This window comes from Choloepus didactylus, chromosome 8 (genome assembly GCF_015220235.1).
Source record: "Choloepus didactylus isolate mChoDid1 chromosome 8, mChoDid1.pri, whole genome shotgun sequence".
In the NCBI taxonomy this organism is placed as follows: Eukaryota; Metazoa; Chordata; class Mammalia; order Pilosa; family Megalonychidae; genus Choloepus; species Choloepus didactylus.
The window spans coordinates 54,620,580-54,647,862 of record NC_051314.1 but is presented as its reverse complement, the minus strand read 5'-3'; the positions used below and the strand labels follow the sequence as shown (position 1 = coordinate 54,647,862).

At 32.3% G+C, this 27,283-nt stretch overlaps 1 protein-coding gene across 11 annotated transcripts in view; it reads right to left on the bottom strand.

The window, feature by feature from the left end:
* Window positions 1-1,392: 1,392 nt before the first annotated feature.
* Window positions 1,393-27,283, bottom strand: part of OSBPL8 (oxysterol binding protein like 8) — a 251,023-nt gene continuing 225,132 nt past the window's right edge. For 10 of the 11 annotated variants that reach the window (XM_037847119.1, XM_037847120.1, XM_037847122.1 and 7 more), the window contains 9 exons: window positions 24,058-24,156; window positions 22,100-22,197; window positions 20,325-20,414; window positions 18,970-19,106; window positions 11,905-12,090; window positions 11,431-11,518; window positions 9,206-9,311; window positions 7,606-7,708; window positions 1,393-5,763 (listed from right to left, as the gene is read on the bottom strand). In XM_037847119.1, coding sequence (XP_037703047.1) covers window positions 5,631-5,763; window positions 7,606-7,708; window positions 9,206-9,311; window positions 11,431-11,518; window positions 11,905-12,090; window positions 18,970-19,106; window positions 20,325-20,414; window positions 22,100-22,197; window positions 24,058-24,156 — 1,040 coding nt within the window. In that variant the 3' untranslated portion in view covers window positions 1,393-5,630. The remainder of the gene's footprint in view (window positions 5,764-7,605; window positions 7,709-9,205; window positions 9,312-11,430; window positions 11,519-11,904; window positions 12,091-18,969; window positions 19,107-20,324; window positions 20,415-22,099; window positions 22,198-24,057; window positions 24,157-27,283) is intronic. The other variant, XM_037847121.1, reaches the window with a different exon arrangement.

Genomic DNA, 27,283 nt, shown 5'->3' with positions numbered 1-27,283 from the left:
AAGCGTTTGTAAACACACAAACACACTTAAGGATGAAGTGGTTAAGAGAATGGGCTTTGAATTCAGACCTAAGTTTGCTTGACTATTAACCTGTGACATTCAGCAAGTAACCGCTTTAGTCACCAATTTTCTCATCTTTAAGAAAAATGGAGATAATATTTATATAAATGAGAAATAGGGTTTTGAGGAGGACAAAACCTGGCATATAGTGAGCAGTCAAATATTTATTGCACACCCACCAAATTACTGTGGCAGGTCATCACTCTCCTGGCCCACAAGAAGGGAACATTTTGCAGGTGGAGACAAGTTGATTAGCATAACAGCACAACACCTAGTCATAACACATGGTTAATATTAGCAAGAAAATGACTTATCTTGTAGATGTTGCATGAGGTAGAAGAGCTAGGAGCTGTTTTTCTTTACCCCTGACTCCTATGCACACAGGACAGGAGAAATCTGTAGCCCTGCCCCTTCCTTCCCCACAATTTTTGAAATAGAACCAATCGACTATCAGCCAGAAGCAAATGAATCCGGAGGGAGAGCAAAAAAGGGAGGGGGCATTTTGACACAAAAACATTTCTCTAGTTTTTTAAAGATACAGTCCCATGTTGAGCTGTTTGCTTCCTAGTTCAGGACATGAATTTCAATCGTTTCTAAACTTTCAACTTTTGTTCTACACTTAGAATTCAATAAAATGGCAAACAGTGAAGTGTATAAAACATGGAGCCCCTGGATGAAATTCAAAAAAAATCAGTTCTTTCCAAGATTATAATAAAAATAATTAAAACAACAACAACAACAAACAAAAATGGGAGAGGGTAGAGGAAAACCTGAGAGGAATGACTTTTTGGAACTCACATGAGATCAGTTTGGATTAATAGGTGATTTGCAGGGGCAAAAAAGCATTTTCACGTGAGTTTTATATGTATGCTTGCTTAATAGTAAGGTTTTTTTTTCTTTCTAGTTATACCCACCATAAAATGAGTTACACTACTCAATACAGATTCACTCAGTAGATTATTCCAAATATTTGAAAATAAAGGGCTAACAGCAAAGTTCTGTAAGTGTACAGTGGAAAGAACATGGGCACTGGAATCAGACATGGATTTAAACTTGTGTTTGCCATCACTGTTACTGTATGGCTTTTGGATTCATTTAACTTCTCAGTCTCAGATTCTTAGTCCATAAAATTAGACTAACTTCCACCTATCTGACAGTTGTTATGAGGATTCAAGAAGAATGGATAGACAGTACCAAATAAAACATACAGTAGGGATTCGAACTGTTAAATCCTTTCCAAGCCCCTTACCATCCTTTGCAACCAACTCCCAACCCCCTGCAAAAAAAATTAGGGCTAATAGTCATTATGTATTGTATTCAAAGGCCTTTTGATGCGAGTTTGCTCTTTTTAAAAATTTTATTTATAATGCCTACTTGTAGAAGTTAGCATAATTTTACAGATAATTAAAAAATTCATTTCTATCCTCTCTGCAAACATATATATAGGTCAGGAATAACAAATTGGAAATGTAATACATTACAAAACAGTAGCCTATGACTATCTGTACATATACTATGCCCCTTAAGGAAAAGAATTTGACAGTGTTCTATACTTACACTGCAGATAACATACTTTTTTTCTACTATGCAAAATTGACCAGTGGTAGTGCCTGGATTTATAAATGGCCATTAAACAAGATGAATAACTTAGATATACATTTAGCATGCTAAAAAGTGAATAAATTTTCAACTGATATACTGTAGCTTATCAGTTCAAATGTTTCATGCCGTTTTTCTTTAAATGAAAAATTTCAATATTGTAATACTAAAATAATTTTACATGATAAATGCAGAAAGATAAAATTTTCTAAGTATTTTAGAAAGTATATTCACATTCACTTTGTCATGGGTTTCATGTGGCTCTTCTAAATATATGAATCATATTAACGAGACACTGGTTCTATACAATTTTAACAGTCCATCTTCAATTTAAAACTGTAACAAAAACAAACAAATATGATAAGAGCAATGAAAAGTAAATTAAATATGATACACTCACTATAAGCAGAACAAAATGAAACCAAATTATACAACAGTGGCTGGTATACATTTTAAAGAATCTCTTTTTCCCCTTAGTCAAATAAGATAGAGGTTGAAATGTAAACTTATTTATTTCCAGGGGATTTCCCCCCATTGGTTCAAATGGAAAATATGGTAAAATGTTAGGTTTGATATTTTATTTCTGTACATTTAGCATAATTCAAAATAATCTGCAGTGTCAATGTATGGCTTATCAATAATGCCATCATCACTGTACATCAAACAAACAAAAATATATTCATTGCTCACTCACTACAAATATGAAACACTGGAAAAAATGGAATTTTATATTTATACATTTGTTTTCTTAAATATTTGACTAAGATATTCTTCAAAAAGTTAAAACTGCCTCCCACAAAAACTTTATGTATATGGCACATGTTGACACCCAAAACAGTGTGAATTCCATCAAAAAGGCACTGTTTACAATACTCAGATTAATCTGCAAGTCTATTTCAATGATGTCTGAGAGTGAAAAATATATAGACAAACCCTTATAAAAGTACAGCATTACTGTTTAAATATGTTATAGCTATATAAAAGGAAATTAAGTGACACAGAAATGACCCTTTTATGACAAGCTTATAAACACTTTGAATCTATTATACTTCTGTAACACAAATATAACAAAAGATTTTCTTAAAGGCACAAAAGCATGGATACATAAATGAGGTTTATATTTTTACAAGGCCAATTTTTCAAATGGAATGCAGTTGCCAACTGAGCTGTGACAAAAATTAAACTGTACCTTTATAAGTAATACAAAAAAGTAGTAACATAAAACAAACAAACAAAAATGACTATTGCTGAAACTTAACTAAGTAATACAAAAAAGTAGTAACATAAAATACAAAAAAAAAAAGCCTACTGCTGAAACTTACTTAACATTTCACATACCCTAGGTATTGTCTTTTCTTAGGCCAGCTACATCTCACTAAATGGTATACAACTGGCATAGTACATTTAACAAATAAAAAAGAAATGCACATGTCAATAATTATTACTCATCTAAATTTTCATGTGAGAAAAAATTTTTGATCAAATGAAAAAAAAAAGTGGTCATAAGGTCTTAAATCCTAGAAACCATTATGAGGCTTTTAGACAACTGGGAACTGTAAATCACCATTTTTTAGGAATCCAGGTGTGAAGGAAAGTTAACCTCATGTAAAGAACATTCAAAGTCAATTACATATTATAGCTAAATACAAAAGTTTAATTATGTGTTTTGAAGGATCCACATACTAAACCTAGTAAAAGCAGTGATCTAGCACTAAGCCACCAATTCCTGAGTTTTGTGTTCAATTCACAGAAGGAATTCATACAACTAAAAGCATAAGAAGACTATTAGATCAGCTATGTGCTTTTAGTGTATAAGAAACAGTCACAAATAACCTTGCTCTTTCTCATGAAATAGTTTTTGACTCCTTGGGTAAGAACCCCTGTCATCTACCCTAAAAAAAATACAAAATAAAGAAAACAATTACCTTCCAGTTTCAGAAGATAACCATACAAACAAATGAAACTAACACACAAATGGATAAGATCAAAGACCCAAAGCAGGTCAAAAACAAAAACATTTTTCAGGTTTAATGATGAAATATTTTTTGATCAGCCAATCAAGTTATATATAATATAGATAAATTAATACTAATTTAAACCATAAAAAAGATCTAATTGTACAATATTTACAAAACATTATATATCAGTTATATGTGGTTTAGCATAACATTGGTAACAGAATGTGAGTACAAAAAGTTGACTGACAGATATGAAATGCAACCATAAAACCACCCATTCTAGTGTAGTCATGAAAATACTGGATATAGGAACATCCTATTTATGCTTTAATCAACTTAAATTTTTTTTTTCACATGTATACATGGAATACCACATTGTTTTACCAATAATACCTGGGAAATGTCTCTTCATAAAACCTAAGGATCACATAAGTTGTATACTTAAGATAGCTACATTGGTTAAAAAAAAAAAAAGTAGGCTCTTTTTACTAGGGTTAATTTTCATAATTTAGCAATTATCCCTTGATTTTATATTTACCATGGCATAAACAGTTGACTGAAATTTTTACTAGTTTCTCAAAGTCTCTTCTTTGTCAAAGGTAAATATTCTCTATCTAACCTTCATTAATAACCATTTCAAAATCTATACCCTCAGGGTTATAAGATATATCTTAGGACAACATAGTCCTAAACTTAACAACATTTGCAAAAATTGCTTTTGAGGACTATAAAAATTTATGCAAAAACACAGTGAAAATATTAAACTGAAGAAAAAAAAACTTAGAAAAAAGTTGCCTGAGCCTGAACAAAAGGAATCTTGAAAAACTGTGGTTTTGCCACAGAATGAAGTTATTAAGAATAGGGATAATAAAGAATTAAACTCAGAACTTGATGTTCTTATTTGCTTAACTTATTGCACATTTAAAAGAAATCAATTTTAATGTACACATAAATGCCACTACCCAGAACAACTGGTCTTTCTTAATAGCCTTTCTTTCTGGCTTTTGAAGTGAAATATTGGTTATAATTTTTTTCTATTCTACTTATCCACTGAACACACACAAAGGTCTAAATGAAAGCTAAAAGCTGTTCATGAAAATACATGAATTATCAGCATTTCATATGTCTTATAAATATCTCTAGAATTTGTCATATGTTATGGACCAGCTGAATTAAAAAGCAAAAATAAGAAAAAGAGGATAGCAATTAATTTGAGCACACTTTTTTCAGCAAGTGCTTAAGGTGGTATCATATGAGAAAGATATAATCAATAATATAGTCAATAGATCCAAGTAGCTGCATACCAATTTTTATAGTGATATACACATACATACATATATACCTGTGTGTATAAATATTATATTAAATTCTAAGGGTCCAAAGAAAAATCTTATGTAAGCTTTTTAAACAGCACTTTGCCACTTATCTTTCTTAGTGTATCAATTTTGACCATTCATACTTCTTTTCTTGCAGTTTCTAAGAAGACAATTTAGGCGGTGCTTTGGCAATAATTTCCTTTTTAACAGTACAGGGCATTGAATTGTTTATAATATGTATATTACTCTATCATTTCCCATTCTGTAATTCCTTATTGATAAAAGTTTTGTGCCTGTTTTATGAAGAAAATAATTATACATATATTTATAAGATTGATAGTATCTTTTTATGAACAATGTTTAACGATATATCTCAGAACATACTATAGAAGACAAAGACAGATAAGAGTACATAAGAGACAACTGGGAATACATGTGGATTGATGATATTCACATGTAACGAACACTCACAAAAGCTAGAAATGTTCTGGCACTTAGCATATAGCTCACTTTAAATAGCCAAATAGGACAGCTCTTATTTCAGATTAAGAATAAAAGGTATGAAAGTTCAACACCTCTAAATTTTTCTCTTTGTTTTAGAAATATTTTGATGTTTTAATAAAGACCAAACCATTTGAACATTGGTCCCAGACCAAATGTGATCAATCCAGTTCACTGATTCAACTCTAAAGAACTTCTACTTAAACATGAAGTTTATTATTACTTGAAGCAGTATCAGGAGGAAAATGATGAAGTAGTCTTTCTGTTGCAGAAAATAATCCGTGGCAGGTGGGCTTGCAACTAAATGATTTCGAAGAGCCATAATGTTTCTACAAAAATAAGCAACAAATTTTATAATGATCTGTCAAAAAAAATATTAGCACAGAATTCACAATTTGATATTATTTGGTCACAGAACACTAAATTAACTAAAGTAACAAATTACTACTACCTGAACAGAGAATTGATTATATTATGTGAAACTATTATCAGGTCTTAGGTCTAAATCTATAATTCCTTATTGCAGCAAGCATATTAATTATTCAATGATATGCATCAAATCTAATTATTAAAGTCTGATGATGAAGCATCACCTCTATTAGAAAAGTGGTTTTTAAAACATCAAAAATTTTGCTTCTTAGTAGGCTTACTAAGGTTCTTTTATCTTTATTTTAGGAAGATATAGATGGGGGTGGAGAAAAATCCTGAACTTCTCAGGAAAAAAATAATCTAATACAATAAATTTCATGAGTACCTAACCTGAACAATGCTATATAGGCATTTCATATGCAAACAAGAAATAAGATGTTATTTTCATCATGAAATGAGCTTACATTACCTCATGATACCCTAAATGCTTTTGGTTAAAAGGAATTGTTTAGTGAAGACTGTCTTTTATGGACTTCTGCTATTGAACTGTTCTACGAGTATAAAGATAAAGAAAAGGACACAATAAACAAGTAGGCTCATTAATTTAAAAATACAATTAAGTTAGGCAACATTTCTTGAGCACTTAGTTTATAAAGGGCAATGATAGCAAAATGCACAAGACATGATTCTTTCTTTAAAGGAACTCCATAGTACATGGGGTATATAAAACATACACAGTAACAACTTTGTAGTGTAGTTAAATGCTCAGAAGTAGTACATTTAGGGAACTATGCAAATCAAGAGGAGGAATTAACTAACTCTGTAGGGCATGGATGAGTGATGGGAAATATTCTGAAGGATAAACAGGATTTTTCCTGATGGGCACAGTGGGAGAATGGTCATTTTAAGAAGTGGAGTCGGTGTGGGCAAAGGTCCTGAGATGAGAGACAGCACATTGCATTCTGGGAGATGTAAGGAATTTTGTAATACTAGAGCTTGGGATCGGTGCAGGGGAATGGCAGGAGATGAGGCTGCAAATGAAAACAGCATCTAAATGTACGCCATAAGGTCTCTATAAGAGAAAATGACTGTCTCTCTCTCTTTCTCTCTCTTTTTTTTTCCAATCCTCCAAAACATCTAGCACTGAGTGCTGAATATACAGAAGCAGGTAGGCTAATATTAAAAATTTTTATGACTGCCATAGCAGTGGGAGGCACCAATCTTAGCAGTGGAACAAGATCAGGACCCCTTCTGCCCCAAGGAACCTTCCTAAGTGTTACAACTTTCACTTGTTGGATCATGGGAAGTGTGTATGGGGAGGATCTGGGACTGCAAGGGGAGCAATTAGATGTTTCAGGGCAGTGGCTATTTACCCATTGTTATGGAATTATTTCAATATTTCAACAACTGGTGCATTCTGGTTAAATATTAGCTGTGCACAAAGGGGACTTAAGAAGCCTTTGTTAACTTTCTCAGAAACAACCCCATATCCACACCCAATCCAGTTACATTCCTAGCATGCTACAGCAATAAGATAAAGAGAATCTAATTCTATCCTCACAGATGCCACTGCTCAATAAATACAGGATTAAAAAAACATAAAAGTCCATTCCCTCCCTGCCTCGCCCCCAATATTTTAGTGCTGGAAAAATTCTGTTTCAGTCATCAGGTGATAGAGGACAAGGTTCTTTAGCTTAGCAATGTTACAGAAATATAAAGTTTGCATATGATTTCTTACATACCCAGATTCTTAACCACTCCTTTGGACACAAATGAATACTATCACTCTCAGTATGTATTACCTTCTAATTTCTTCCTGTGTTTGTTTTATAGATTCGATGGAACTTTGGATGTCTACCAGTTCTATCCCTTTCTTTCTTCTTGTACTTGGTTTCACTGATTGGGCTTAAAAAGACATTTAGAATAAGGTTGATGAAAATAATGAACATTTTAAATCATAAACACAGTCTACATTTCAACATAATGATTCCTGTGTAATAAAAATTTTCCTTTTCCTGGATATTATTTTATGGATTAGGGCTGAGCATCTTAATACAAATACTTTGCATTTTTGAGGTTTTAAATATATAATTTCAAAACCAGAATACTACAAATATATTTACAGTAACCACAAATTAAATTTTGGATGGCATTTCTTCTGATTTTTTAACTAATTAAAATAGAAATAATTAATTTAAAAACGTATACTAGTTTGGAGAAAGTGTTACTATCTTCTGTTTCTTGCCCATTTGCTTTTTGAGCCCCCACTCAGTTTTTTATTAATTGTTAAAATTATCATTATTCCCCTAGTCATCCAAACTTTAAACCTTATGGTCAGCTTTGATACTTCCTCTCTAAATTTTTATTGCCAATCAGCAAGCTGTACTAAATATATATTTCAATTCCCCCTTACATCCATTCCTTCCTTTCTGTTTTTGTTCAGATCTTACTTCTCTCCAAGTCTCAGTTTTCTCATTTGTGAAATAGGGATAATAATACCTACATTTCACAAGGTTGTTGTAAGATGTGTTTAACATATAGTCTGGCACATGTTAAGTGCTAAATAAATGTCAGCTAATACATTATAAGTACTATAGTAGACTGGATAAGTGTTAATTAAGGAGTTAAAATATCTGCACATTTAACTTATGTATATACCTCATTATGAGAGATGTGACCTTAATGAGGTTAAACTAGACAGCTTCTTTTCTATAAAATGGGAATAACATAAAACACTGTATAATTTCCTGGCATTTTTCATTTACTCACCCCTGGTGTTATCTCTGTAGGTAAAAATGGAACTTCCCAATGTAGTATAAGCTCAGTGGAGACTATGGCTTAGATTTCTTGTATTTTCTCATAATGTCTAAGACATTAATGCTTTCTTGACAATATTTCAATGTAGATCAAGACAGTTTATACATTATCTGATTTGCACAAGAATGGCATACTATTTAATCTAGTAGTCCATAGTTTTGACAGTTATACCTTTACTAGTCTGTAACTTCTAAACACTACAATAATTCATTTTGGGAATGAATAACTTTTTTAAAGCATAGAGCTGACTAAAAGCTCAAAAAATGCTTTCTGAATTGAATCTAGGCAACCATCAACATTTTTACAGTAGCTAACAGGGTGTAAGAGCTACTACTACTGTGTGGTTCTTGATTTGCAGGACTCTTTTCTTCATTGCCCATGACTTTACTTTGTGACCTGGTCTTGAAACTTATCTATGATCTAAAATAGCTTTTGCACCCCACCCCCCAAGCTTCAGCCAACAAAACTCTTACTTATCTTGAGTTAATATGAAAAACCATATTCATATCAAACATAGTGTAGTAATATTCTTTTAAAAAAAATTAAGACTCTTATAGAGAATACTTTGCAATAAAAATTTTTTACCTTCACTTCCAGATGAGTCCTGGATATCAGGTTCTGGAGAGGAATAGCCTTTTGCCATTTTCTTCTGTTGCCTGGTTGGCTTACGTTTAATTTTTGGGACACTAACCTGGAAAAAAAACACATACATTATGTGAGTTCATACTGAATTCTGTAATTATAATTAAAGTTCATTGTTGAACAACTGTCAAACTCTCTGTTCATGGGCACTATATTCAGAAAAAAAAAAAACCAAAGATAAAATAGTCTAATTAAAACAAAAAATAAGATGTGATGCACTCATGCAATCAAATTATTTTATTTATTTTAATAGGAAACATTAATTTGGCACAAACATCAAAAGGTATAAAAAAGCATACAAAAATTAAAGGGTTTTCTTCCTTATAAACTAAGCCTCTCCTCCACTAAATAAGTAACCACTGCAATTAGTCTGTATGTCCTTTCAGAGATACTTATATCCTCACAGTAAATATCTATATCCTCCCATTTTATAATAGCATCAGCCAGTACTGCCAGTAGAAATGTTAAATTATAGTGTTATCTTGTTCCCAACTTTGGAAACATTCCCATTGAATGATGCTGGGTTTCCAATCAAATTATTTAGATTATTCCTTTTAATAATATCTGGATAATGTAGAAAGTATCTTATGATAATGGAAAAATACTATTATTTTGCAGAGCATTATTTAAACTTACTGAAAGCTTTTTAAGTACATGCACATGATATGAAACTATATCAAACCATGAATTAGGCCTAAATTCTAGTTTCTACTCTAATCTATTAATAGGTTTACAATTCTGGTACTCAGTCCTAAATTTAAAAAATCTAAATGCTAGAGAAGAAACTAGAATCAGAAGTGGAAGGTACCATACATGTTTAGAAAAAGGAAACTGGGGTTGTAAGTTTTTAACTTTTTTTCTTACCTGTTTACTGTTCCAAACAGGAATTATCTCCAGTTACTAAATCTTTGAAATAATTTTGCAAAGTCTTATTCATATGTTTTAAAATAAAATAATATTTCTATAATATGCAACAGACAGACAGGCTCAAGATTCAGCCTACACTGGGCTCTCCTACTTGTTAAATGACACAGAGGTAAAATCAGATCCAAGAACAATTCTTTGGAAGGGCCAAAATAAGCATGTTGCTATGTCTTCCCAATATTTTACAGGATTTTTTTTTGAGGCAATGCCTGTATCCCAAAATAATTAAGGGGGGAGGGGAGAAAATGAAACTATCTCATAATCAGGATTCACCCTACTGAATATACTTGTGACCTAGGATTGGGTATTAGCATAACTGCTATATTGATAGCACCGCATAGCGGGGTGGGTTAAGATTTAGGCAAGTTACTTAATGAGTCTGGGCCTGGGTTCCTACGTTTGCAAAATGTACATAATAATAGTACTGTCCCTTATAGGATTAAAAGAATAGATAGACATAAAGCACTTGGAACAGTGCTCTGTATTTGCTATATACTTGGTAGTCATTATCATTGCTATTTCTACTGCTGCTGCTACTACTAATAAGAATTTCTTCCTACTTGTTTAGCAACTTGGACAGAATCCTAGCTCATAATTTACCAAGCAGACCCTGGAACATAGTAGGCTTTCAAGAAAGTCTATTGAATAAGTAACCAAAACAATTGAGTGAATTAATCTAGTAAGTAGTTACTTAAGACGAATGATAATTTCTCAGTTGAGAAAATAAATTTAAGTATTCTAGTTATTTTTCCTTTCCCACAAGCTTTATTCTTGAAGAAACAAATTAAATTAGTTGCTCAAGGACCTAGGAAAATTTAAAAAAAAAAAACCATAAATGTCACATTGGTTGAAAAATTTTAGTAGACAATTATAGGTATGTCTGATATTTGAGTCCTGAAGACTTAAAATTCTATAACATTTAGAATTCAAATCCCTTTCCTTAGGTAAGATATAAATTATTCTATAGAGTAGATTCAAATTGGAGATTGAGGAAGACTGGTGAGAAGCTTATTTAAGGAACAATGGGAGTCAGCAATACAACTAGGTATAACACAGATTTATTATGATCAGTAATTTCTTCCTTTAGGAGTAAATACAGATGCCTTGTGTGTCTCTCTGATGTTAGGGCTGTTAATGGAAAAAAGAAAATTTTAAATTTTGAAATGAAATTTTAAAATGTTGGTTGCCAAAGATACTAAATATTTAAGAAATCTGTTTGCCTAGTGGATCTAGTTATGACATACCATCGGAGTGCGATGTTTCACTTTGGTCTGGATAACACCATCTTTTTCAAACTGTATCATATCATTAAGGGGGTCCCATGGTCGGGTACTACACAAATGAAAAAGAATATCATTAATGACTAAAAACAGAACTCAAAAACTTTGTCAAAAACTTTCTATTCTTTGATTAAGTTTTCATTACTGATTATAAACAATTATTTATATTGTTATATTATTATAACAATTATTGTAGAGTAATATAGTAATTATACTATATTACTAATCTGATTCTCAAATCTAATTTGATCCTCAGTTTATTTTATAGGTTAATACTATCATGGAGTCAAGTTTATAATGAATGGAATATCAAGTTTAAAAATCTCACAGAATACATGTGGCTTAATAAAAATCCATATCGTTAACAATGACAATTTTAGAAATGTAAACAAACTATGCTAATATATTGTTTGCAAAAAATTGTTTTAAATTACTTACTCTGCAAACTTGTAATGCCATTCTCCTGTAAGTAGATCAAGTTCAAATAACTTGCAAGCCCACTCTTCACTTTTTGTTTTTCGATCTCTGGCAGCTTGTCTTTGAGCTTCTTCTAAAACATATTTTTCTTGAGTAGCTTCTGTTTGGTCTTTGGCATTTATGGCTCGGGTTACCCGCTGCCAGAGCCTAATGCATGTACAAAAATAATATTTAAAAAAGCAACAGAGGATCAAATCTATATAGAATAGGCTTGAATTCCCTTGAGAGAAAATGATGCTCAAATGGGTTTCTGGCTTTAACAAAGCTTATGCTCAGATGTAAGCCAAGATATATTAAAACAAAACAAAATGGTGCCTTGTGTAGAGAGGCAACTGCTCATAAGCGGAAACTAATTTTTTTTTCTTGGCAAGAGAACTTTATTATATGGGCTCTTAAACATATGGCAGTGGAATATTGCTAAGCCAATATGATAGGAATATAATGAAGATAGGGGTCAAGAATTTACATTTTCAACAAGCTCCCCCAATGATTCTAATGCAGGGTTTAAGATCCATGGCCCTCATAAGGTCCACTGGTGTAAGGCAGTGCTTCTCAACCCTGGATACACAAATTATCAGGGAACTTTTAAAATCACAATCTCTGGGTATGAGTTAATGTATCTATTTTTTAAAATGCTTCCCAGATGATTCTAATGTGCAACGAGTTTTGAAAACCACTGATTTAACAGAGAAGACCATTAAGGTAAAATGACATTCTACACCAAAGTTTAGCTTTTACTTCAAGTTAAAAAAAAAAGTATAATATCTGTATCCCACCTACCTAGGAAGACACCATGCTTGGATTGAAAAGCAAAGGCTTTGGAATTAGACAGACTTGGGTTGAATCCTGGATCTGCCACTTCTCAGATAGTCAACTTAAAGTTACTTAACCTTGTTTTTCTTATCTTGAAAAGATGCTGCATTACATTCATACCTCAAAAACTGTTGTATACCTTGGCAAAGCTTAGCTCTGGATGGAGAGCATCACATGCTTAGGGCTGAAATAGAATTTTTAGAACTGGTGCACACATATTCTTCCTCTTTGACAACCTTGATATTGAGTGAAGAATGGTACACAGACCAAATGCCATGAGAGAGAATGATGTCCATGCAGGAGGATGTAGTGACGATTAATCTGCAAAATGTGTATGAAGTACCTAGCATATTGTCGTTTATACAGAAGCCACAATTTTCTAACACAAAGAGCTATAATAGGAATAAAACTGGGCAATGTGTATACAATATTTTTGATTCAAAAGTATATTTCATCCAGCAAGAACTTCATGGCTTTAAAAACAGCAACTATGGCCTTAATTATTACCCAACTTAAGTCCTAAAGCCATGACATCCAGTATTTTAGAGAACAAAACAAAAAAGAAGATTCAGTACTATCCTTCACCTAGCGTTTCACATGCATAAATCAGCTTAGAAAACAGTTGCCAGGTAGAAACCAAGAACTACTATTTAGTCCTATAATTTTGAGTAAATGGACAATTCATTTTTTTTTTTTAAATAAGTTCTGGAACAGATGAGAAGAGAACAGAAAAATGGGTTTTAGTTTGAGTTGCAGAAAAGCAAAATGATTTGTATTATATTTATTTGGCATCCACATATGCCAAAACAGAATCCTGTTGCATTCCACAAATAACACACTATTATGCTGAAATAAAAAGGGAGTTCTGGTCAACCAAGATGGTGGCATAAAAAGCTCCAAGTGCTGTTCCCCCACAGAATGTCTGAACAACTAGCAAAAACTGGTAGAGCCATCTTCCTCAGAACTTTGGAAAAGTTGTAGTTAATGGGGCAAGAGTGGAATCAAGAAAATGCAGCTTTGAAAAATGGTAGGAAAAACTCAGCCCTTGCTCTTCCGTGGTTTACTCCTGGCATGGTGTGGAGCCAGCCTGTGCTCCCATTGTGGGTCCCTCCCTGTTCCAGAGGCCAGCTGCGTAATTGCTATGCACATACTGCAGTGCGCATACTATTGGGTGGCAGCCTGCAAAAGTGAACCAGGAAACTCCTTTCTGTCTCACTTCCACATGCTGCTCTGCAGGCAGAAGCAGCTTGCAGTCAAAGCAGTGTAATGAATAATTAAGTCAAAGTGTCTTGGGGCAAAGAATTCCTAGCTTTAAGATATACAGTAGAGCACCCTGGGAGGGAGGAAGTTTATTTCATAGTGAGTAGAGGGACATTGGATTTCCTGTATACAGGGGAATTCCTAAGGCCCTGAGCCAGCCCAGGTCAATGCATACATTCAGAAAATGAAGAGAGAGCTCTGTACTTCCTTTTCACATCCGGCTGATCTTGAAAGGAGGTCTAAACTCTGAAGGAGAGTACGAGCCAGCACAGTCAATCTGCAAAGACTGTGGAAGGCATCTTTTGCATTGGTTTGGTTCTTTTTGTTAGCTCCTTCACTAGGTGGATATAAACTTAAATAATAGACAGCTCAGGGAAAACATCCCAGAGTTAACACATTAAAATATTAAAATGTACAGTATGCAACAAAAGATTACAAGAAAAACAAAGAAGCAGGAAATGATGGCCCATCCAAAGGAACAAGATAAAAATCCAGAAACCATCAGTAAAGAAGACCAGACTTTGGATACATTGGAAAAGACTTTAAAAATATGATCCTCAATATGTTCAAGGAGATAAAGAAAGCTATGGAGAAAGAACTAAAGATATCAGGGAAATGATCAATGAACAATATGAGAGTCTCAATAAAAGAGACAGAAATTTTTAAAAGGAACCAAAGAGATATACCGGAGTCAAAGACTACAATAACTGAAATGAAAAATTCCCCAGATGGTTTCAACAGCAGATTGGAACTGGAGAAGAAAGAATCAATGTATTTGAAGACAAGACAATTGAAATGATTCAGGCTGAGGAACAGAAAGAAAAGAGAATGAAAAAAAAAAAAAAAAAAAGGCAAAGACACCTGTGGGACATGTAGCATAACAATATATGCATTATAGGAGTCCAAGAAGGAGAAGAAAAAGAGAAAGCGGCAGAAGGAATATTCAAAGAATTAATGGTAGAAAACTTCTAAAATTTAATTAAGACATAAATATATACATTTAAGAAGTCCAACAAACCCCAAACAGGATAAACTCAAAGATAAACAAGCACAGACACACAGTAGTCCAACTGTTGAATACAAAGGACAAGGAGAGAGTTCTGAAAGCTATAAGAAAAAAGCAATGAATTATAAACTAGCAAGTCCCAATAAGATTAAGCACTGATTTCTCTGCAGAAACCATGGAGGTAAGAGGCAATGAGACGAAATATTTAAAGTGCTGAAAGAAAACAACTGTCAACTAAGAATTTCATATTTGGCATGAATGTCTTTCAAAACTGACACAGAGATTAAGACCATTCCCAGATAAGCAGAAGCTGAGGGAATTCGTCACCACTAGATTTGCCTAAGCAATGCTACAGGGAGTGCTTCAGACTGGAAGGAAAGGACACTAGACAGTGGATCAAAGCAGCAAGAAATAAAGACCTCTGGTAAAGGTAGCCAAATGGCTAATTATAAATCCCAGTACTACTGCATTGTATTTTTTGGTATATAACTTCATTTTTTACTTATTATAGGTTCTAAAATGCAAAGACATAAAAAGTAATGATAAATCTATGGCTCATAAATAAATGTATAAAGATATAATCTGTAACATGTACAACAAAAGGGGGGGAAGAGAGGTATAGAAACAATTGTTTGTGTATGCTTGTGAAATTAAGTTGGTAACAAATAAAACATGATTGTTATAGATTTAGGATGTTAAATTTAAGCCCCACAGTAACTGTTCCCCACCCTTTCCTCAAAAATCTGAAAAATATATACAGAAAGAAATGAGAAGGGATTCAAAATGGTATATGAAAAAAAATCAAACAAATATGAAAGTAGGCATTAATGGAAAAACTGAGGGGCAAAAATGGTGACAGATTTTTGAAGACAAATAGCAAAATGGCAGAAGAAAATCCTGCATTATTAGTACTTACTTTAAATGTAAATGGATTAAACTCTCCAGTCAAAAGGAAGAGAATCACAGAATGTATAAAAAAGCATGACCTAATTATTCTGTTTACTAGAGACTCCTCTTAAATTCAAAGACACAAGTAGGTTGAAAATGAAAGGACAGAAAAAATATACCACATAAATAGTAAAGAAAAGAGCTGGGTTAGCTATACTAATATCAGATAAAATAGACTTTAAATAAAAAACTCTTACAAGGGACAAAGAAGGTCACTATATACTGATAAAGGGGTCGATTCAACAAGAAGACATACAATTATAACTATATATGCACCTAACAGCAGAGTACCAAAATATATGAAATATTGACAGGTTAGAAAGGAGATATAGATGGTTCAACATTAATAGCAGCAGACTTTAATATACTTATTACACTTTCAGTAATGGGTAGAACATTTAACAGAAGTAAATAAGGAAATAGAAGACTGAATGATACTATGCACCAACTAGCTCTAATAGACATATATGGAATAGTTCACCCAATAGCAACAGAATACACATTCTTCCCTAGTGCATATGGGTGATTCTCCAGGATAGACCATATATGAGGCCACAAAACAAGTCTTAAAAAATTAAAAAATACTGACATCATACAACCACAAGGGAATGAAGCTAGAAATCCATAAACAAGGGAGAACTGGAAAATTCACAAAATGTGTAATTTTAACAATACGCTCTTTTTTTTTTATTTACCACTTTTTATTGGAAAGGAAGAAGTAGAAAACCTTCTCTATAGGCAGATGACATGATTCTATCTGTACAAAACCTGAAAAATCCATAACAAAGCTACTAGAACTAATAAATTCAGCAAATTGGCAGCGTACAAGATCAACAAGCAAAAATCAGTAGTGTTTCTATACACTAATAATGAACAACCTGAAGAGGAAATCAAGAAAAAAATCCATTTACAATAGCAACTAAAAGAATAAAATATCTAGGAATAAATTTAACCAAGCATGTAAATGACTTATACATAGAAAACTACAAAACATTGCTAAAAGAAATCAAAGAAGACTTAAATAAACAGAAGGACATTTGGTGTTCATCAACTTGAAGACTAGATACCATTAAGATGTTAAATCTACCCAGAGCAATTTATAGGTTCAAGTCAATCCCAATCAAAATTATAACAGCCTTCTTTGCAAAAATGAAAAAGCAAATCATCAAATTTATATGGAAGTGTTAAGGGGCCTTGATTAGCAAAAACCTTCTTGAAAAACAAGAATGAGGCTGGGGTATAATTCCTAATTTTAAATATTATTACAAAGCTACAAAAGCAAAACAGCATATTATTGACACAAGAAGAGATATATAGACCAATGGAATCAAACTGAGTTCAGAAATAAACCCTTATACTTATGACCAATTGATATTTGACATGGGGCCAATTTCCTCAAGGGGGAAAGAATAATCTCTTCAACAAATGGTGCTGATTAAACTAGATATCTACATACAAAAGAATGAAGGTGTACCTCTATTTCACAGCATATACAAAAATTAACTCAAAATGGATCAAAGACCTAACTATCAGAACCAAAACTATAAAATTCCTATGAGAAAACAGGAAAGCATCTTCAGGACTGTTGTTTGTCAATGGTTCTATCTTGGTCTTTCACCCAAAGCAAGAGCAACAGAAGAATAGATAGATAAATAGGGCCTCATCAAATTTAAAAACTTTTGTGAAAAGCACTTTATCCTGAAAATAAAAAGACAACCTATGGAATAGGAGAAAGTATCTGGAAACCACAAATCTGAATAAGGGTTTAATATCCAGAATATACTAAGAAACCATACAATTCAACAACCAAAAGACATAAAATCCAATTGGCAAAAGACTTAGATAGACATTTCTCCAAAGAAGATATATAAATGGCCAATAAGCACACGAAAAGATGCACACTATCATTAGCCAGTAAGTAAATGCAAATCACATCCACAATGAGATACCATTTCACACTACTAGACTGGCTAAACAAACAAACAACACACACACACACACACACACAAAACCCCAGAAAATTGAGAGGATGTGGAGAAATAGGAACACTCATTCATTGTTGGTAATGTAAAATGGTGCAGCTGCTTGGAAGACAGTTTGGTGGTTCCTCAGGAAGTTAAGGATGGAAATATTGTATACTTGGCAATCTCAAATCTAGGTATCTACCAAAAAGAAATGAAAGCAAAGACTCCAACAGCTATTTGCACTGATGTTCATAGGAGCATTATTCAAAATTTCCAAAAGGTGGAAGCAGCCCAGGTGTCCATCAACTGATGAACAGATAAACAATATGTGGTATACACATACAATGGAATATTATTCAGCCATAAAAAGGAATGGAATTCTGATACATGTGGCAAATTGGAGGAACCTTGAAGACATCATGTTGAGTGAAATAAAACAGCCACAAAAGACAAATACTGTATGATCTTACTGATATAAAATAATTAGAACAAGCAAATTCATAGAGTCAAAAAAAATAGAATACAAGCTATCAGGGGTTGGAGTAGGGTTAGGGTATAGATTTTCTGTTTGTGGTGATGGAAAAGTTTTGGTAATTGTTGTTGGTGATGTTAGCACCATTATTTGTGAATGTAATAAACACCACTGAGTTATATATTTGAATGTGGTTTAAAGGGGAAATTTTAGGCTATATATATAAAACTAGAATAAAAATTAAAAAAAACCCACGGCAATGTACAACACAAACAGTGAATCCCAATGTAAACTATGGACTATAGTTAATAGTATAATCATAATATTATTGTTTCATAATTATAACAAAGTTGCTACACTGTACTTGTGTATGTGTGTGTGTGGGGGGTATATGAAAACTCTTCATTTTCTGCATGATTTTGCTGTAAACCTAAAACTTCTTTAATAATATTTAATAGATACATATATATATAACTGCAAACAGAGAAAGATGACCACACTATTAAGGGATTTAAAAATACTCTTTATTCTTCATGCAGTTAGCTGAAAAATGGTATACTTACTTCTCTGATTCAAAATCTCCCTGTTCTTCAAATTTTACAGTGTGCCTTATTAATCTCCATTGCTTAATGTCAGGTGTTGGGTTCCAGAAAACCTCGGAATTATCAGTCTTTTTGTCATTAATAAAAACTTCACTATCCTATATTTAAGGAAATTAAAAATTAATGTAAAGGATTATCCTTACTTGGAAGGGGATTATATAGCATAATAATAATTTTTCTGCCACTTATTTATGTACAATTAAACACTTTTTAAAAAGCAAGTATAACTAGCACTTTTCCAGAGGCCCAAATTTGTCATTTTCATAAAGACATTAAAATTAAGTGTAATAGTACTCTATTTAAAAAAATTTTGCTGAAAACACTGAAAATTCATGAGATTTCACAACTTTTACTTAATAAACAATTTCAAACAATTACATGCAAAGTCTCAACAACCATCTCTTAACTATCAACATAGTATTTGCTGCCTGTAGAGAACAACCTGACAGAACTTTTCTTAGCATTAAAAATTTGAGTACAATCTTAGAAATTTAATTTTTTAAAAAGATATTTTTATCTTTTCTCCAAATAACATTCAGGTAGTAGTCAGTTAACATAAAATGTCAGAGAGCATATCTGGCCTCAGCTTAGTCACTTAGTCTCTTAGTCTTAGTTTCATTTTCTCCATCATTTTCTTCATCATTTTTGTTTCTTTTAATACAAAAAATAGCATGTACTCAGTGTTCACCGTGACTTACATCTAGACAGTACCATAATCCTTTTTATTAATTTAAGATTCTCTTAACAAAATTACGTTAAGTGTGAATTTAGGTCAGCAGAAAAGTCATTGATCTCATAAGCACTATTTCCTTCTCACGTTCCTCAAAGGGAAATATAACTCTAATTGAAACTATGCCTTATATTCTAAATGATAGGTGGTATAGTGCCATGGGTAAGAGCAATAGGTCCTGGAGCCAGAGTGTCTGTGCTGGAAATGTGGCTCTGTCACTTACTTCGAGCAAACTATTTAAACGCTATGTTTCTCAGTTTCTTCCTCTCTAAAATGGAGATAATAATAATAGTACCCACCTCAAAGGCTTATTTTAAATATTAAATGAGTTCATATGAGTAACATTTTTAAACAATGCAGTACACAGTAAGTGATAAATAAATTGTAGCTAATTTTATTGTTTTAAAGTTCAGGAAGGAGAAAATATTGGGTAAAACTAAATATTTTCTAATTAACATCAAAATATCTGTTAAGCCAAAGTTTATGTTGAGTAGTGATGCTTTCAGCAATGGAATACATAAAATATGATTATCTTTTTCCCGAGAATAAAATTATTTAAAAAAAGCTAGTACATAAAAATACGTACCCAATGGCCATCCAAAGTAGCTAGGACTTCTTTTCCCAATTTAAGTTTCCCTGATATTTGATTAACACAATCACTACTACCTAGAAATGGCTTTTAAAAGAGAAAATTTTAAAGAAATGTTTTAATTTTAACATATTTACACACAATGTCGACAACAAAATTTTAAAAAGCAATTTTATAGTTACAGAGTTCTTGAATTTATATAGTTATAGTGCGCAAAAGGTAAAACACTGACTCAAATTTTGTTCAATAAAAACTAATTTGAATTTGTTGTTGTGGGAAAAGAAGTAATGGCAAACGATGTAAAGTCCAAAGAAATAAACATATTGAGAAAGATTACGATGATCTAACTGAATCATGTCCTGTACTCTCTCAAGTTTCTCTTCTGACCCTCAAGACTGTGACCTATTAATGTGACAACATTTTAAGCAATAACAACTTGGTAAATCTAAGGGATTTAACTGATCTATTGAAAGAAAGAATACCCCTACTTCAAAACAAAATAATACCCAAGCCCCAAAAAATCTAAAAAATAAAATTATAAGGAATATGCTTTGAGTTACTATATTACCTAACTGATATCTCTCCTTAGAGACAGAATTTTGATACTCCAATCTAACTCTTAATGGTATCATAAATTACTTAACACCTCGTTAGTCGTGACTGTCAAACATTCCTACCATTATACAAGCAATAATATGCTACGATTAAAAAAATATCAAAGGAATTGGCTCAAATAGTACTTAAAAGAAATCCTTTTTCTTAGAGCAAAGATGCTAATCAGCTGGATATCAACACAGAAGCAATTTAGTATTAAATATTAAATAGTTCAGGGAAATATTTCTATCAGAACATAATATACTGTCACAGAACAGCAATTAACACTGTGAAAAGGTCTCAAATTTCTCTTTCACTGAGGCAGGTAGTGTTTTCCAAAGATGGTCTTAACAATACCCTCTCCACCACCCTACATAACTTTTCCTTAATGAGACCGTGCCAACCTCCCATTGATAAGTGGGGTCTATATCCCTTCCCCTTAAATCTGGGTGGGCTTATGATTCTTTAACAGAGGATGGTGGTAACATTATAATGTGACTTCTAAGACTGGGTCATGAAAGGTGATGAAGTTTTTGCCTTACTCACTGGTACACTTGTGCTTGGAGCCCTGAGATGCCATATAAGAAGTTCGACTACCTTGGGGCTGCTATGTGGTAAGAAAACCAAACCACATGGAAAGGCCACACATACAGGTGCTCAGATCAGCATTTCTAGTCTTTCGATCATATCAGTTTTGGCATCAGACACGTAAACGATTAGCCTTCAGATGATTCCAGCCCCCAAGTAGGGAGTCAACCTTAGCCTGTAAGTCTTCCTAACTGAAGCCTGAGACATTATGTACCAGAGACAAGTCATCCCCATTATGCTCTGTCCAAATTCCTGGCCTAAAGAGAACCCATGAGAATCATAAACAGTTGTTTTTAAGCTTGTAAGTATTAGAGTAATAATTTGTTAATGCAGAAATAGTAACTAATACAATTCTGTCTTAGTGTACACATTAGAGCTCAGCTGATACATAAGGTTTGGTATTTTGTAAAGCAATGCTTTAATTTATTGAGAAATTTCTATCCAATCATTTCTTAAATCTCAACTTGAGTTTTTATGAGTTATATATTTCTCTTTAGCACTTAACTGGGAACTAAAGAGTGCTCTTTGCTCAATATACATAGCACAGCTCCCCTTTAATTAGGTGACTACTCCTACTAGTCTCTACTAACCTTCAGTTTGAATTCAAGTATTGCACTGTATCCAGTTTTTTGACATGTAATATTGACTGTTCCTCCAAGCTCCAGTGTCATTGTGCCATAAAGAATTCCTAAAGGAAAAAAAATGACAAAAGGTCATTTTGTGGCTAATGGCAAGCATAGCTTTTGTGGCTAATGACAAGCACAGCTTTATAATCTAATCTCCTTCTAGGGGAAATTTATAATTGAAGGGCATTCTGTCTATCCAATAAAAATTTAAAATATAGACTTGAAGTTAGTTCTGTAGGATATAAATAGATATAAGTAAAACAAATAAAAACACAAAAATAGGTTTTGTGGTTAAATGTTGGGGGAAATTCTGGGTTTAACAAAGTTAAACAGGTTGTGTGTGTTGTGTGTGTAGTCAGGTAGTTGGACTAAGCTGTTAAAGCAGACTTTAGTATGCAAATGAAAAATGTTAATTTCCAAAAAGGGAACAGAAATTTAATTTAAAAAAATAAATAAAATTTAATTTTAAAAAGGGGTAACAGTACCCAACATTTCTCATACTTATTTGGCTACAGATCTCTTTATTTGTAAAATACCTCGTTGGAAAAGTGATTTGGGGACCACACCTTAGGAAAATGCAGATATAAAGATATAGACATAGATAAGGTGGAGAACCTGATAAAAATAATCATCATTTCCAACTGTCCTTCACAAAGGATTATAATCTCTCTTTTTTAATGCAATGAAAACACTACTATGATTAACAATTTTTTCCCTACTGTTAGTTGGGCATGGCATAAACATTTAAATTGCAGTAACATTTCATTGATTTCAAATAATATAAAATTGAAAATACATATTCTTATCAAATTCACAATTTTTGATATTTTATTTCATGTCTAATTTCAAGAATCACAAATGGAACTCTAAGAATTATCTAGCCTGAGGCTACAAGTTTGCCACTCTTTTACACCTACTTCTAGGTGGGCACATGATATAGCGGATGGTGGTCAGAAACCCTGTAGTTTAGTGTCAGCCTTCTTACTAATTAGTTGGGTTGACTTTGGATAAAATTCTTAACCCTCCCAGTTTTCTCATCTGTGAAATAAGGCCATATAATATAGTATCTATGTTTTCATGATCAGTTCCAAAAATATATTAGAGGATTATAAACCAAAAAGTTATTTTCTGGAAACTGGTTGGGAAGAGGGAACAGGAATAGCCAAACTAAGTGTTTTAGCTGATGTATTAATAGCATAGTAGTTAAAAGTACAAACTATAGTAGTCTGCCTGGGTTCAGATCCTGACTCCACCACATCCTAGCTGTGTGATCTCAAGCAAATTACCTGTGCCTCATTTTTCTCATCCATAAAACAGGGATAATTATTAGGTAAGGTATAAATATAGGTAAGATAAAATTACCTATTTTATAGGACCACTGAAATGATTAAGTGAGTTTATAAATGTGAAATGCATAGAATAATTGGGTGCCTACCCTGTAGTAAATGATAGGTATGATTTCAGAACATTAATTGTATCCTAAATAATGAGGGGAGGCATAATTTATTAACTTTTAAGAAACTGTGAAATGGGGATTAAGCAAGTTGAAAAGTAGTAAATTAAAATAAAAATGGGTAGGGGTGTATGTAGATGAATATCACTTTTAAGGACTCTGAAATAATGGGAAATTTTATCAAATTTCAAAACCTGTACATAAGGTAAATAAAAAGAAATTCTACTATTATAAATCACTCTCTTTAGACTAAAGTATATATCACAAAAGTCTGTTTTGGATGAACTAGTTACAGAAATATTCAGCAGATGATAGCAATAATGTAAGTGTTTACAAACCAAGGACACTTACAAACAACATATAATGCGGACTCCATCAATCTCCAAACATTAACAAACGATGGCTACATAAAATATACTTAAAAAGGTAGATTTAAGGAACAACTAACTCCAGTATGAAAAATATTTACCTTTACAATGAGCATATGGCATTGTCATTACATAATCTTCTCCTCTATTCAAGAAAGTTAACCGTGCTTCTCCCTCTAATATTGCAGATAATGAGTTTCCTGAAATAAATATTATTAAATTTCACAAAACTAGTTCCACCAATTCAAAGCAAAATATATTTAGAACACCTATCAGATAACTTCAGTAGAATGCCTTTAAAATGTCAATCTCAGTGTGCCCAAGCATGTATTTATCATATATCCAAAACATATTTCATCCATATTCCTGTTCTCATAAAACTAGTACTTAAACAAGGTACAGTTATAGCTTATGTTATTTTCTATGATGCTCTTAAGAAAAATTTTAAATAGGTAGAGCATTCAATAAAACACTGACTGACTTAATTTGTCCATTTTGAATAAAACATTATTTCCTACCTTTAAGTCACAATACTTGGTTAAGTCTCAAGCTTTAAATACTCATAATCAAAACAATATTACAGACAATTTAGGAAAATTTTAAAAATGCATAACTCCAAAAAATGAAATAAAAAGTCAAATTTCATGACATATCAGACTAGTTTTTTCCCCATATGTATTTCCCCCCACCCTTTATTTAAGTATAATTTACATACAATAAAAGTGACACATTTTGTGTGAAGTTTGATAGTTTGAGCAATTATAGTCATATAAACACACAACTACAATAAAGATACAGAACCTTCCTTCACCTCAAAAAGTTCCCCTGTGCTCCCTTACAGTTAATTCTTTCCTCTAACTCCAGGAAACCACTGGTCTGTTTTCTGCAGTTTTGTACAGATTCTGCAGATTTGCCGACTCTAGAATTTCATATAGAGGGCATCAAAGAATCTAGTTTATTGTGTTTCTTTCATTTAGCATAATTTTTTTTGAGATTCATCCTAAATTGTTGTGTGTATCAATATTTCATTTGCTTTTACTGCTGAAGAGTATTTTATATTGTGGATATACCATAAGTTATTTACCAATTCAACAGCTGATAGTCATTTAGGTTGCGTTCAGTTTTGGAATATTACGAATAATGCCGCTACGAACATTCAGGTACAAGTCTGTGTAGGTATGTATTTTCAATTTTTATGGGTAAATACCTAGGAATGGAATTTCTGGGTTTATAGTGAGATACGTTTAACTTTGAAAAATAAGTTTAATAGTTTCTAATAAAGTTGTTAATACAAATTTCTATTCCTACCAGTAATGTGAGCATTCTAATTGCTGCATATCTTCTTGAACATTTGGTATTGTATAGTCTTTTGCATTTTAGACTTTCTAACGGACATCTCACTGTGGTTTTAATTTTCTTTTATTCAGTTTTACTGAGATATATTTACGTACCATACAATCACCCATGGTGTACAATCAACTGTTCACAGTACTATCATATAGTTGTGCATTCATCACCCCCATCTATTTTTGAACATTTTCCTTATAATGAAAAGAATCAGAATAACAATAAAAAATAAAAATAAAAAAGAACACCCAAATACTGTGGTTTTAATTTTACATTTGCGTAATGAGTAATGATGTTGAAATGTTTATACAAACTTTTTGTCCCAATTTTTTATCTGATTGTCTTATTATTATTAAAATGTAATATATCTTCATATATTCTGGATAGAAGCCCTTTGTAAAATATGTTTTGCAAATATTTTCTCCAACTCTGTGGTTTGCCTTTTTGTTTTTTAATGCTTTCTTTCAAAATGCAAAACTTTTTAATTTGATGAAGTCTACTTTATCACTTTTTCTTTTATAGTTTGTGCTTTTTGTGTCCTGTTTAAAAAACCGTCTAACCCAGTATCACAAAGATTTTTTCATGTTTTCTTCTAGAAGTGTCATAGTTTAACTCTTAGGCTTAAGTTTATGATCCAGTTTGAATTAATACAAATCAATTGATTTAACAGACATTAATACAATGTTATGGTGAGACGTAAGGTCAAGGTTCTATACAACTATCCAGTGGTTCCAGTATCATTTGTTTAAAAGACCACAATTTACCATGGATTTTCTTGCACCTTTGAAAAAAAATAAACCATTTGACCATATGTGCATGAGTCTATTTTTATATTTTCTATTCTGTTTCATTGAACTATATGTCTCTCTTATGGCAAAACAATACTGTATTGATTACTGAAGCTTTATAGTAAGTCTTGAAATTAGGTGTTGAAAGACCTACTTTGTTCTTCAAAATTGTTTGGCTGTTTAAGTTCTTTGCCTTCCCATCTGCTTTTAGAAGCAGCTTGTCAATCTCTTCCAAAAAGCCTGCTACAAATTTGATTGGGATTGCACAGAATCTATAGCTGAATTGGGGAGATTGGCCATCTTAACAAAACTGAATATTCCATTACACAAACATAGTTTATCTCTTCATTTATTTAGGTCTTTGATTTTCCTCAGCAATATTTTGTAGTTTTCAGTGTGCAGGTCTATGCATCTTTCATTAAATTTATTCTAGTATTTTATTTTTATACTATTGTAATTGGAGTTGCTTTTAAATTCCAGTCTGCAAATGTTCATTTCTAGTACACAGAAAAACAACTGATTTTTGTATCTTGGTCTCATATCCTGTGACCTTAACAAATTCAGTCATTAGTTCCAGTAGCTTTTTTTGTATAGCGTTGAGGAGATTTTCCATGTACAAGATCATATATGTAGATGGTTCAACTCCTTCCATCCAACTTGTTTGATTTCTTTTTTAACTAGGTTTATTTCACTGGTTAGGAACTTTAGTATTATTTCTACATAAGTAGCGAGAGTGAACATCCTTGCCTTGTTCATGATCTTACGTAGAAATTATTCAGTTTTCACCATATGAGCATGACGTTGGCTATGTATCTTTAGTAGACACCTTTAGTCCTGGTTGTTCTACTAACTGCTGATCTACTAATTGTTAATCTCTAAGACTGTGAACTACTTCTCCTCTAAATTCTGTCAGTTTTTGCATAATGTATTTTAAAGCTCTGCAGTTACACACACACATATTTAGGATTGTTATATCTTCCCTCTGTACAAAATTGTTATGAAATATTCTTTATCTCTGTTCATACTTCTTGTCTTGAAATTTATTAATATTAATACAGACATTGTAACCTACTTATACTTAATGTTTGCATAGTTAATCTTTTCCTGTCATTTACTTTTCAACCTATTATGTTTACATTTAAAGTGGGTTGGTTCTGCTTTTTTTTTTCTTTAATCCAATCTGACAATCCTT